The following is a 14,633-nucleotide window of genomic DNA, read 5'->3' on the forward strand; positions in this document are numbered from 1 at the left end:
CGACCTGCCGGCGATCGAAAAAAATCTTCCGCACGGATGGATCGACGGCAGTCGACGGGAGCGATGGATTTCGGATGGAAATCCATTGTTCTGTCAGCGATTTCACAGCCGTTTCGATCACTGTGATCGAAACGGCCGTATTTCGGCGGGAAAATCGTTAGGTGTATGGGCCCCTTAAGAAGGGCAAAAAATCTGATCCAGGAAATTATAGACCTGAAAGCTTAACATCAGTTGTATGCAAACTATTTGAAGGGTTACTAAGAGATACTATACATGACTTCATAGTAGAAAACAATCTTATTTCTCAGCATCAACATGGGTTTACTAAAGACAGGCCCTGTTTGACTAACATGCTCAGCTTCTATGAGTTAGTGAACGCTAACGTGGATATTGGGAATGCTGTAGATGTGATATACTTGGACGTTGCAAAGGCCTTCGACACTGTTCCACACAAAAGTCTGGTGCAAAAGTTGAGGATGCAAGGACTGGGGAAGAGTCTGTGTGCATGGATAGGGAACTGGCTAATGGACAGAAAACAAAGAGTTGTGGTCAATGTATCATACTCAAAATGGGAGACTGTTAGCAGTGGGGTCCGCAGGGGTCTGTACTGGGTCCAGTGCTCTTCGATTTATTTATTAATGAGTAGATTCAGTAGTGAGCAATGCTGCTATTTTTGCAGATGATGCAAAATTGGTGCAGAATCATCAACTCTCAGGAAGATAGGGACATATTGCAACAGGATCTGGATAGGATGGCTATATGGGCACATAAATGGCAGATGAAATTAATTGTTGAAAAATGTAAAATCATGCATTTTGGTCGTACCAATGGTCTAGCACCATACAAAATAAATGGGATACAGTTGGGGACATCAAACTTGGAGAAGGACTTAGGAGTACTCATCGACAACAAGTTAAATAATCGTACTCAATGCCAAGCCGCTGCAGCTAAAGCGAACAAAATTTTGGGATGCATTAAAAGGGAAATAAAAACTCGAGATGCTAGCATAATATTGCCCCTGTTTAACTCTCTAGAAAGGCCACAGATGGAATATGTAATTCGGTTCTGGGCACCACATTACAGGAAAGATATTGTAGTTTTAGAGCAGGTGCAGAGACGAGCAACAAAATTGATACGTGGGATGGAAGGTCTCACCAAGAAAGGTTAGATAAACTGGGTTTATTTAGTCTAGAGAAAAGACGCTTTAGAGGGGATCTAATTAACATGTATAAATACATCAGAGGGCAATATAAAAGCTTGGCGGATGAGCTTTTTGTCCCTAGGCCTTCTCAAAGGACTAGAGGGCATGATCTGCGCATGGAGGAAAACCGTTTTAGCCATTTATTTAGGAAAGGGTTCTTTACAATAAGAGTGATTAAGATGTGGAATGCATTGCCACAGGAAGTAGTTATGACAAACTCTATACCTGCATTTAAAGGGTGCTTAGATGCTTTCCTTGCGTTGAAAGACATCCATGGCTACAATTACTAGGTTATGCCTAATGATGTTGATCCAGGGATTTTATCTGATTGCCATCTGGAGTCGGGAAGGATTTTTTTTTCCCTTTTGGGGCGAATTGGATCATGCCTTGTAAGGGTTTTTCGCCTTCCTCTGGATCAACAGGGATATGTGAGGGAGCAGGCTGGTGTTGTACTTTGTTCTCTGGTTGAACATGATGGACGTATGTCTTTTTTCAACCCAAATAACTATGTAACTATTTAACTGTGTATGCATGGCCGGTTGCGTGCTCCTGTCGCTAGGAGCATTTTGCGCAGTATGCCCCCGGCGACGGGAGCCAGCGCGGCCAACCTGCGCCATCTGGCCCCGACTAGATGATTTACTGGGGCCAGTTACGAACCAAGGAGGACGGCGTGGGAGAGAGCAGCCTGGAGGAAGCCCCGGGTATGTATATTTTCCCATCTCAGGTACACTTTAAAGAGACTCCGTAACAAAAATTGCATCCTGTTTTTTATCATCCTACAATTTCCAAAAGCTATTAATGTGTTCTGGCTTACTGCAGCACTTTCTGCTATCACAGTCTCTGTAATAAATCAATGTATCTTTCCCCTGTCAGACTTGTCAGCCTGTGTCTGGAAGGCTGCCAAGTTCTTCAGTGTTGTGGTTCTGCTATGAACTCCCCCTTCCAGGCCCCTCTATGCACACTGCCTGTGTATTATTTAGATTAGGGCAGCTTCTCTCTTCTCTCTTATCTTTTACAAGCTGGATAAATCGTCCTCTGAGCTGGCTGGGCTTTCACATACTGAGGAGTTACAGACAAGGGCAAAGCTGTTTGCAGGAAGAAAAGAGCAGCCTGAAACTTCAGTGCATGAGAGATGCAAGGGGGAAAGAAACACACAAATGATCTCTTGAGATTCAAAAGGAAGGGTGTATACAGCCTGCTTGTGTATGGATGTATTTTCTATGTGTGGACATACTGTACATCAACCTACTTTCTGTTTTGGTGGCCATTTTGTTTGTTTATAAACAAACTTTTTAAAACTGTTTTTAACCACTTTTAATGCGGCGGGGAGCGGCGAAATTGTGACAGAGGGTAATAGATGTCCCCTAACGCACTGGTATGTTTACTTTTGTGCGATTTTAACAATACAGATTCTCTTTAACCTCCTTGGCGGTAACCCCGTGCTGGACACGGGGTAAGCCGCCGGAGGGTGCCGCTCAGGCCCTGCTGGGCCGATTTACATAATTTTTTTTGCTGGACGCAGCTAGCACTTTGCTAGCTGCGCCAGCACACTAATTGCCGCTGCCCCGCGCCTGATCGCCGCTATCCATTGCGGCGCGCGCCCCCCCCAGACCCCCGTGCGCTGCCTGGCCAATCAGTGCCAGGCAGCGCCGAGGGGTGGATCAGGACTCCCAATGACGTCCCAATGACGTCGGTGACGTCATCCCGCCCCGTCGCCATGGCAAGCCCTCCAGGAAATCCCGTTCTCCTGATCGGAGATCGCCGAAGGCAATCGAAGTGGCCCTGGGCTCGCTACATGATTTAAAAAAAAAACTAAAAAAAAAAAACTGCTGCACTCCCTCCTGGCGAAATTTTTCATACCGCCAGGAGAGTTAAACATTACCAGTTTTCTGGCTTTCCTGCTGATCTCTTGCAGTGGTGTCTGAATCACACAGCTGAAACAAGCCTCTGGCTAAATCTAATCTTCAGTTAGAAACACCTGATCTGCATGCTTATTCAAGGTCTACAGCTAAGGCTAGAGTCACACTTAGCAAAAATGGCGGGCATTTTCCGCAACCCAAGGAAAAAAGAAGCAGTCCTAGAAGCTCAACTGCAATAATATAATTGAGCCAGGGAGTCAACCAGTCCACACCCGGATCCCTCAAGGTGCAACAATCCACAGCAATAGAAGAAAAAGACTGGGTCTCCACCTGGATGAATGCAATTGTAGCACTATTTTATTGCACCATAGTGACAAAACACAACGTTTCAGCCAGCAGGCCTTTATCAAGTGTTACGCAACACATGCAAATTCCAATTGCCGACAGCTATTCTCAGGCAGCTGTCAGCCGAAAATGAAGATTTGGCGGTGGGAAAACGTTGACGGTTTTCTTTGCCTCTGAAACTTTTAAGGATTAGGTCACACTTGCAGGCAGAGGATCAGCAGGACAGCCAGGCAACCTGCATTGTTTAAAAAAAAAAACATCAACCTTAATATTCCTCTCTGTTCAGGTGTACTTAAAATAGGCCAGTCAGGAACATCTGTAGTTAACTTACCTTTAATTGTTATTGTTATATAAAGCGCCAACAGATTCTGTGTCGCTGTGCAGAGTATGAAATAAAATATGGGGTACATAATAATACAGACAGTGGTATACACAAAATATAGACCTTCCAGGACAGCCCCATCGTATGGACAATCTGCTCTGTTCAATGAGCCTTTGAGTTCTGTTTGTTATGTTTACAATTGGCTCCTGTCATTGCTAAACAAATTAGCCTGAGTTTTATCACCCTTGACTAGGGATGAACGAGAGCATTTTTGCGAAAAAGCAAGATTGTCCTGCAGTGTGCGGTACGGTAGGCGGGAGCTGTGTATGCAGGGGTTAACTCGCCTAAGCCACCGCCTCCCTTCCGATGCATTATAGGCAGCTTTCCATCTTCTTATACTTCCCACTTCAGAGCGAAAGTTCAGGCTTAGAAGTATAAGAAGATGGAATGCAGCATAGAACGCATAAGAAGGGAGGCGGTGGCTTAGATGAGTTAACCCCGTGTACACAATTGTTGCCTCCCACACACTGTAGGTTAATCTCACTTTTCGTGAGAAGGTTCTGGCTTATCCCTACCCCTCACTCAGGGCTGAGGCCCACTAGAGATCACAAGTAAAAACAGCCATTTCAGGGAATACAATTTTTGTACCTGCAATTTTCTGAATGAAATCGATCCAAAAATACTGCAGGAACCGTGATTATGATTTCAGCAAATTGCAAAGGCTGCTGTGGAATCATGGCTGTAACGTTACAATGGCGAAGTACTATTGGAATTGGCAGCAATTCCTAGAAAATACATCTCACCACTGAACACGCTTTAGTGGGCCCCAGACCTTAGACAGCTAAAGCTGGCCATGCATGCATCAATTTTTGTAAATTTTTCCCAGATTCTATTCACTTTAAACTGTTTATCGATCTAAAGTCTGATCAGACATGTTTGAAAAGTGGTGGGGAACGGAAGGGCCATAGGTTTGCACTGCATTGAGCGGAGTAGTTTGATTGAAGCTTGCTTTCTGGTGAAATGTATGAAAAATAGGGTTGTCATGTATGGTAGGAGTCAATCACTATCCAATCAAATTCTAGTGTATGGCTAGTAGGGATCAAAGAGTAAAATGTATGAGTTTGGTCCCAGTCTCGCATATAGTGTTCATACAACATTCTTGATTATACATTCTTACCACATTTATTTAATATAAAGACCAACTGATTGAGAATATTCTTAACAGAGTGTGTGGTGTATAGCCAGCTTTAACAAGATTCTTGTAAACCCGGCAGTCAAGTTTGCCATGTGGCAGACTTGAGGTCCATACACACATCCAATTTTTATCTGAAGATGACTGGCCACACTGCCATGTAGTATGAGGGTCAGTATGAGATTTTGAATATTAAAGCTGGGCACACCCAAGATAAATCTTCAAAAAGTGAATGTTCAAAGATAAAAAAGCAGATAATCTTTGTAAAAAAAAAAAAAAGTTCACAAAAAATCCAGACGAAAGATATTTATCTCTCAATCTTTCAGATTCATTCCAGTGGATCTGATCTGCAGATGAAACTGCCTGATTGTCGTCTGACTTTAGACTGTTGGATGACTTGACAAGCTACTGATAACAGGCGTTGCGCTTGATCCAACTGTCGGATCTATGTTGGCCTACAGTTGTCTGATATTGTGCAGTTGGTCTGTGTGTACAAGTTGTTTGAACGCCTGTTAACCGACTTGTAGTTGTTTTCAATGTGTAGTCCGTCATGCTATCGTGCACAGTATGTAAATGAGTTGGCCGTTTATCCGTCCGGACGTGTGGACATACAGGTCATGCGGTTCGTCATGCCGTGTGGGTGGGCGTTTGCACGTTGTGCACTTGTATGTGGCTTCAGTTTGCAAAGATTTTAATCTGATGGGTGTACTCAGCTTAAAGGATACCTATAATTCACACTAGGGCGATTAGCGGGCGATTCCCGCTAATCGCCAAAGTGCTTTCTAAAAGCACTAGTGCTATTCTACCCTATGGTAGTGTTCTCACTGTCGTAATTGGTGCCGATCATAGGCGTTTTGCGATTAGCGCAAATTGCAAACATGTTACCTGCAGCATTTTTGGAGTGATCGTGTTAGTGCTTTTAAAATGCTGACCGTGATCGCTCTGAAATCGTGGAAGGGTCCAGTAAAAGTATTCGATGAGGAGTAGCCAAATTTTGTTGAATCTAACCATTTTATCCTCTCCTCTAGCTCTTATTTTTTTCGAAAATTAGGATACGCCCAAGTTTGTTTTTGACTTGATCTAATGAGATTAGTGGCTATAAAGATATAATTGACAAGGGAATTATTTTGAGTGTGGGCTAGGCCTGGGTAAGGAAGACTTAAAGAGAATCTGTACTCTAATATTCTTACAATAAAAAGCATACCATTCTATTCATTATTTTCTCCTGTGCCCCTCTGTGCTGTTTCTGCCACTCTCTGCTGCAATCCTGGCTTGTAATTAACAGTTTTAGGCAGTGTTTACAAACAAACTAACCAGCTTCTAATAGGCTCAGCTAAGCATAGAGTGTGAGTCATTCACAGTATGCAGGGGGCCTGCAGAGGGTGTGTATCGCTTCTACCAATCACAAGCAGCCCTGCACATTCCACACAATCAAGCTTTAGCCCGACAAACAGGACAGAGGAAAGATACATTGATTTATTACAGAGACAGTGCAGTTAGGAAAGACTGCAGTAAGCCAGAGCAGATTAGAACAGGCATAGGAACTTATAGGATAGAAGAACTAAGGCTGAAAAATTTGTTACAGAGTCTCTTTAAAGAGAAACTCCGAGCAAGAATTGAACTTTATCCCAATCAGTAGCTGATACCCCCTTTTACATGAGAAATCTATTCCTTTTCACAAACAGACCATCAGGGGGTGCTGTATGGCTGATATTGTGGTGAAACCCCTCCCACAAGAAACAAGAAAAGTACGTACTTTTGGCAGTTTCCTGTCTGTGAACCTTGCTGCATTGTGGGAAATAGCTGTTTACAGCTGTTTCCAACTGCCAAAAAAGCATGCAGCAGCTACATCACCTGCCAACAGTAAAAATGTCACCATGTAATAAATGTCATAATGTAAATCAGGGATTTAAAAGATTTTACAATGGGCAAACACTGACTAAATTATTTATACATAATTATTGTAAAAATGAAGCTTTTTTTTTTTATTACATTATTTTCACTGGAGTTCCTCTTTAAGGCTGCTTACACACCAAGACGTTACAGGCGCAATGTAATACAAGTGGGCTGTTCACACAGCCCACGTTGCGTTACATGTAACGCTGCACGTTCTCCGCAAAGTGCAGCATGCTACGGTGTTGGAGCGGCTATAGCCGCGTTAGACTGTTTGCACATGCGCAGTGGGGGGCGGGGAGAGCCAGCTACAGTAGCCGCGCACATGGCTACTTAATATTCACTGCACTGGCGGGCGCTGATTGGCCGGCGGGACCACGTGATGCGGAGTGTCTCGCTCCGCATCACGTGGTCCCGCTGGCCAATCAGCGCCACTCTGGGAGACATTATAGGAATCGAGCCGCCTAACGCGGCTCACTCTACCGTCGGCTCTTGCAGCACCATACGTTGTGTTAGGTGCACGTTATGCGACCTTAACGTGGCACCTAACGCAACGTCTTGGTGTGCAAGAAGCCTTATGAGCTGGGTTTCTAGGGACATTAATGTGTAGTAGGGATGATATCCATCCAGTCTAAGGACTATTTTACATGACCACCATACATGACCGTGTGTGCCTGGAGAGAAACACCCTCTAAAGCAATTTGGTATATTAGTTTTATTAAATTTAGCTAGTCTAGACAGCACTAGGTACCAACGATACAACACCTTGTAATTGATTTCAAGCATATCCGCATTGATTGAGGTTGTGAGTATGTTTCCCCAGGTGGTAGAAAGTTCCTCTTGGTCAATCGTCTTTTTCCCAGTTATGGATATACATCGGTTTTAGTGTGCTACGGTGAAGTGTAAGTTCCCTATAAATTAAAGAAATAAGGCCGGGGGAAAGCGGGTCTGTGGCATACATGGTTTCGAAAGGCGGTCCTTGATAGGGGAGAATCAGTATTCGAAAGATGATTTTTGACAAAGTGGGTCTCTGTGTTTTGTTTTTTTATGGATTGCGAATATCTGTGTTGTCTTGGCCTCAAACATCGTTTTTTCATTTTAACCTACTTGATTGTCATTTAATCCACCTTATTCATTTTCAGGTGTTTAGAGAACCTTTTTATTATAAAGGCCTCTTTATTTGTGCACCAGCACTGTGAGTCAGCAATTCCTCGACATTTACACAGAAAGCCGTTTTGTTATTAGACTGAGTGGTTTTATCTCCTTACAAGCTAATCCTCCCAGTGTCTGCTGGGAGGCTTTGGATTCTACCGGTCCAGCAAAAAAAAAAACATTGATAAGCCAGTGAAACTGTGCACTCCCTTATCTGTGCTCTTGTGTTTGTACTGCATGTGTGAGGAGAACACCATGTTCAAGAGTCTACTCTACACCAATAAATATGTTTCTAGATGCAGATGCCTTAATGTATCGATTTGCTCTGTGTCAGCGATTCCAGCCTCACACACATACTACATTTCCCGCAACTAAAATTATTTTGAACTGTCTGTGCCAATAATCTGTTTGTGTACAGCTGCCTAGTTTATGCCTGGCACACACCATGCAATTTCCCATCTGATTGATGTTCAAATCAATCATTTCCAGCAGGTCCGATCTGATTTCCGGTCATTCTTCTGATCAATTTTCTGATCACTTCTATACAAAATTGGACTTGTTGGAAATGATTGAGTCAATCTGATGGGAAACTGCATGGTGTGAACCAGGCATTACACAGCAATTAACAAGTAGTGAATGAGTACATTGTCTTTCTTTGTACACTGTTACCCATTGTCCATCCACCCCAGTCCATAGAACAGCACACACTGCTCAACTATTATCAAGGAAAACGTCTTGCACATGCTTGATTTGTCTGCACAGCACTCACTCCCAAAACTGCTGCACTAACAATTGATAACAATTAAAGTTTGCCATAATGTAAAGCAAGGATATAGCAGTAAATGATGACCCTAGATCAAGCATCTGCAAAAAAAAAATCCCACAAAACAAATGTACACAATGTAAATGAACAAATCCCCCAGGTTATAACAATTTATTTTGCTTCCGTACCAGCACTCTCTGGCCCCTTAAGAACCAGAGACTGCTGGTACCACAAAAGGGCGCCTCCCGACGAATCACCACATATACCCGCCATTGTTGCTGGTCACGACGCTCTCCCATTGCTGCAGACCCTCCGTCTGCTGTTGCTATGACGGCAGAGCTCTGTGCACCGGTCAGGAGCCGATTTAGCTCCTGACCCTATCCATCAATGTAAGCCAATGTGATTGACTCACAGTGATCTACGGTCAGGAGCCAGTGAAATCGGCTCCCACCTGGCCTCGCAGAGCTGTGCCGTCATAGCGATAGCAGACGGAGGGTCTGCTTGCTAGGATTAAGGACGTGTAACGTCCTAAACATGTCAGCATGTGGTGATGGATTTTAGCCTTTTATGTGTTTGATCTAATAAAGCTATTTCGACTCTACCGACATCGTTCGGAATTCACTTTCTATGTTGCACCAATGGGAGAGCGTCGTGACCGGCAACAGTGGTGGGTATGGGTGGCGATTCGTCGGGAGGCGCCCTTTTGTGGTACCAGCAGTCTCTGGTTCTTAAGGGGCACAGATGACAGGGCTAACGAACTGCGGTGGGGGCAGAGTGGCGAGATCGGCGGGAGCGCGCGGCAGGTAAGCTAAAATCTACGTCCTGTCAGAGCTGCGCACCTACCTACAGGACATAGATTTCAACCAATGTGGTCCAGAAAAAGTTAAAGGACAACTGAAGAGCGAAGTATATGGAGGCTGCCATATTTATTTCCTTTTATACAATACCAGTTGCCTGGCAGTCCTGTTGGTCTATTAGTATGCAGAAGTGTCTAAATAATGTCAGAAACAAGCATGGAGCTAATCGTTCAGATGTGACAATAATGTCAGAAACGCCTGATCTGCTGTGTGCTTGTTCAGGTGAACACACCAAATTCAGTGCAGGAGATTTGGGCGCAGCCGGCGCCACCATAGGCCCTAATAGGAATTACGGCTATAGCAGCGCACCAGGAGTAACTTCGGCGCCATCAGAAGACGGAGCTGAAGTTACTTTTAAAACACTATGATTTGGCCTCCAGCAACTGCTGGAAGCCAAATTATTTCATTCCCCACTATCCATGGCGGCCTGGAGGGGGAATGGTATTTAACATGACCGGGAACTTGTGCAGCAGCAGGACCAGCCATATACCGGCTGTATCCTGCGCCCAAGTCTCCCGCACCGATTCCTCCCCTGCTTCTAAGTCTCCTGCACTGATTCCTCTCGTACACTGTTCAGGGGCTATGGCTAAAAGTATTAAAGGCAGAGGATTAGCAGGATAGCCAGGCAACTGGTATTGGTTAAAAGGATATAAATATGGCAGCCTCCATATCTCTCTCGCTTTAGTTGCCCTTTAAAGGATCATTTAGGCACACCTGAAGTCTAAGAAAAACAAAAAGATACTCGCCTCATTAGTTGGAAGCCTCTGGATGATCCAGAGACTTTGCACACCCTCATAAAGCACCATCCAGCGCTCTATCCCTCTTATTCTTCTGGACACAAGTAAGCGCTTCCCTGCTGGGTGTATGCAAGTAAGGTCCGCACATGCACAGTAGAACAAAGCTATGGCTATTTTCATCTGTGCATGAGTGTTTCTTTCTACTGGGCATGCACAAACCTTACTTGCACATGCCCAGTATTAAGGTGCTCCTCATGAGCAGAAGACACCTGTTCAACTTGTGCTGGTGAGTAGGTTTGGCACCAAGCACTGGATGGGTGGGTTGCAAGAAGTTCCGAGAAGCATATTCTGAACAAAAGACATATACTGTATGTGAGAGTACAACTGGCTTACAGGACACTATTGTTTGAGGAATACTCAGGTGGTCAGGTTTGTGCATTCGCATATAAACATGATTTTTGTTATTTTATTTTTTGCAGGGATTGATCATGCTTGTTCCAATATTTACTTTGAAATTGAATCATAAAATCAACCCCCGGATGGTGGCAGTGGGTAAATACGATGGCATACACCCTTGTCTGACTGCAGCTACACAGGCTGGAAAGGTAGGTATTATGTGACTGAGAAGTATAGTCCACATTAACCACTTGAGGACTCAGCCTTTACCACCCCTTAAAGAGAACCCGAGGTGTGTTTAAAGAATGTTATCTGCATACAGAGGCTGGATCTGCCTATACAGCCCAGCCTCTGTTGCTATCCCAAACCCCACTAAGGTCCCCCTGCACTCTGCAATCCCTCATAAATCACAGCCATGGTGTGAGGCTGTGTTTACATCTGTAGTGTCAGTCTCAGCTGCTCCCCCGCCTCCTGCATAGCTCCGGTCCCTGCCCCCGTCCCTTCCCTCCAATCAGCAGGGAGGGAAGGAATGCAGGCGGGGACTGGAGTTCTGCAGGAGGCGGGGAGAGCAGCAGACTGACACTATAGAGATAAACACAGCCAGCTCTGACAAGTTGTTTGTCAGCAGCGTGGCTGTGATTTATGAGGGATTGCAGAGTGCAGGGGGACCTTAGGGGGGTTTGGGATAGCAACAGAGGCTGGGCTGTATAGGCAGATCCAGCCTCTGTATGCAGATAATAATCTTCAAACCCACCTCGGGTTCTCTTTAAGGACCAGCGCGGTTTTTTCCATTCAGACCACTGCAGCTTTAACGGTTTATTGCTCACTCATACAACCTACCACCTAAATGAATTTTGGCTCCTTTTCTTCTCACTAATACAGCTTTCTTTTGATGCTATTTGATTGCTGCTGCGAGTTTTAGTTTTTATTATATTCATCAAAAAAGACATGAATTTTGGCAAAAAAATGATTTTTTTAACTTTCTGTGCTGACATTTTTCAAATAAAGTAACATTTCTGTATACATGCAGCGCGAAAAATGTGGACAAGCATGTTTTTGATTAAAAAAAAACCATTCAGTGTATATTGATTGGTTTGGGTAAAAGTTATAGCGTTTACAAACTATGGTGCCAAAAGTGAATTTTCCCATTTTTAAGCATCTCTGACTTTCCTGACTACCTGTCATGTTTCATGAGGTGCTAAAATTCCAGGATAGTATAAATACCCCACAAATAACCCCATTTTGGAAAGAATACATCCCAAAGTACTCACTAAGAGGCATGGTGAGTTCATAGAAGATTTTATTTTTTGTCACAAGTTAGTGGAAAATGACAGTTTGTCACAAAAAAAAAAAAAAAGTTTTCCATTTCTGCTAACTTGTAACAAAAAAAAATGAAATCTGCCATGGACTCAACATGCCCCTCAATGAATACCTTGAAGTGTCTATTTTTCAAAATGGGGTCATTTATGGGGTGTGTTTACTGTCCTGGCATTTTGGGGGGTGCGGAATTGTAAGCACCCCTGTAAAGCCTAAAGGTAGTCATTGCACTGTGGGCCCCTTAGCGCAGTTTGGCTGCAAAAAAGTGTCACCCATATGGTATCGCCATACTCGGGAGAAGTAGTACAATGTGTTTTGGGGTGTATTTTTACACATACCCATGCTGGGTGGGAGAAATATCTCTGTAAATGACAATTTTTTGATTTTTTTTTACACACAATTGTACATTTACAGAGTTATATCTCCCACTCAGCATGGGTATGTATAAAAATACACCCCAAAACACATTGTACTACTTCTCCTGAGTACGGCGATACCACATGTGTGGCACTTTTTTGCACCCTAACTGTGCTAAGGGGCCCAAAGTCCAATGAGTACCTTTAGGATTTCACAGGTCATTTTGAGAAATTTGGTTTCAAGACCTCACGGTTTAGGGCCCCTAAAATGCCAGGGCAGTATAGGAACCCCACAAATGACCCCATTTTACAAAGAGGACACCCCAAGGTACTCAATTAGGAGTATGGTGAGTTCATAGAAGATTTTACTTTTTGTCACAAGTTAGCGGAAAATGATTTTTATTGGGTTTTTTTTACCAAGTGTCATTTTCCGCTAACTTGTGACAAAAAATAAAATCTTCTATGAACTCACCATACTCCTAACGGAATACCTTGGGGTGTCTTCTTTCTAGAATGGGGTCATTTGTGGGGTTCCTATACTGTCCTGGCATTTTAGGGGCCCTAAACCGTGAGGAGTAGTCTGGAAACTAAATTTCGCAAAATGACCTGTGAAATCCTAAAGGTACTCATTGGACTTTGGGCCCTTTAGCGCAGTTAGGGTGCAAAAAAGTGCCACACATGTGGTATCGTCGTACTCGGGAGAAGTAGTACAATGTGTTTTGGGGTGTATTTTTACACATACCCATGCTGGGTGGGAGAAATAACTCTGTAAATGGACAATTGTGTGTAAAAAAAAAAAATCAAGATTGTCATTTACAGAGGTATTTCTCCCACCCAGCATGGGTATGTGTAAAAATACACCCCAAAACACATTATACTACTTCTCCCGAGTACGGCAATACCACATGTGTGGCACTTTTTTGCACCCTAACTGCTCTAAGGGGCCCAGAGTCCACTGAGTACCTTTATGATTTCACAGGTCATTTTGAGAAATTTGGTTTCAAGACTACTCCTCACGGTTTAGGGCCCCTAAAATGCCAGAGCAGTATAGGAACCCGACAAATGACCCCATTTTAGAAAGAAGACACCCCAAGGTATTCCGTTAGGAGTATGGTGAGTTCATAGAAGATTTTATTTTTTGTCACAAGTTAGCGGAAAATGACACTTGGTAAAAAAACCCAATAAAAATCATTTTCCGCTAACTTGTGACAAAAAGTAAAATCTTCTATGAACTCACCATACTCCTAATTGAGTACCTTGGGGTGTCTTCTTTCTAAAATGGGGTCATTTGTGGGGTTCCTATACTGTCCTGGCATTTTAGGGGCCCTAAACCGTGAGGAGTAGTCTTGAAACCAAATGTTTCAAAATGACCTGTGAAATGCTAAAGGTACTCATTGGACTCTGGGCCCCTTAGCGGAGTTAGACTGCAAAAAAGGGCCACACATGTGGTATTGCCGTACTCGGGAGAAGTAGTACAATGTGTTTTGGGGTGTATTTTTACACATACCCATATTGGGTGGGAGAAATATCTCTGTAAATGACAATTTTTTGATTTCTTTACACACAATTGTCAATTTACAGAGATATTTCTCCCACCCAATATGGGTATGTGTAAAAATACACCCCAAAACACATTATACTACTTCTCCTGAGTACGGCGATACCACATGTGTGGCACTTTTTTGCACCCTAACTGCGCTAAGGGGCCCAGAGTCCACTGAGTACCTTTTAGCATTTCACAGGTCATTTTGAAACATTTGGTTTCAAGACTACTCCTCACGGTTTAGGGCCCCTAAAATGCCAGAGCAGTATAGGAACCCCACAAATGACCCCATTTTAGAAAGAAGACACCCCAAGGTACTCAATTAGGAGTATGGTGAGTTCATAGAAGATTTTACTTTTTGTCACAAGTTAGCGGAAAATGATTTTTATTGTTTTTTTTTACCAAGTGTCATTTTCCGCTAACTTGTGACAAAAAATAAAATCTTCTATGAACTCACCATACTCCTAATTGAGTACCTTGGGGTGTCCTCTTTGTAAAATGGGGTCATTTGTGGGGTTCCTATACTGCTCTGGCATTTTAGGGGCCCTAAACCGTGAGGAGTAGTCTTGAAACCAAATTTCTCAAAATGACCTGTGAAATGGTAACGGTACTCATTGGACTCTGGGCCCCTTAGCGCAGTTAGGGTGCAAAAAAGTGCCACACATGTGGTATTGCCGTACTCGGGAGAAGTAGTACAATG

At 43.5% G+C, this 14,633-nt stretch overlaps 1 protein-coding gene across 1 annotated transcript in view; it reads left to right on the forward strand.

The window, feature by feature from the left end:
* Positions 1 to 14,633, forward strand: part of BBS2 (Bardet-Biedl syndrome 2) — an 89,247-nt gene that overhangs the window by 15,905 nt on the left and 58,709 nt on the right. The window contains exon 2 of the mRNA XM_068259982.1: positions 10,801 to 10,926. Within this exon, the coding sequence (XP_068116083.1) occupies positions 10,810 to 10,926 (117 nt within the window). The 5' untranslated portion in view covers positions 10,801 to 10,809. The remainder of the gene's footprint in view (positions 1 to 10,800; positions 10,927 to 14,633) is intronic.

This window comes from Hyperolius riggenbachi, chromosome 11 (genome assembly GCF_040937935.1).
Source record: "Hyperolius riggenbachi isolate aHypRig1 chromosome 11, aHypRig1.pri, whole genome shotgun sequence".
NCBI lineage: Eukaryota > Metazoa > Chordata > Amphibia > Anura > Hyperoliidae > Hyperolius > Hyperolius riggenbachi.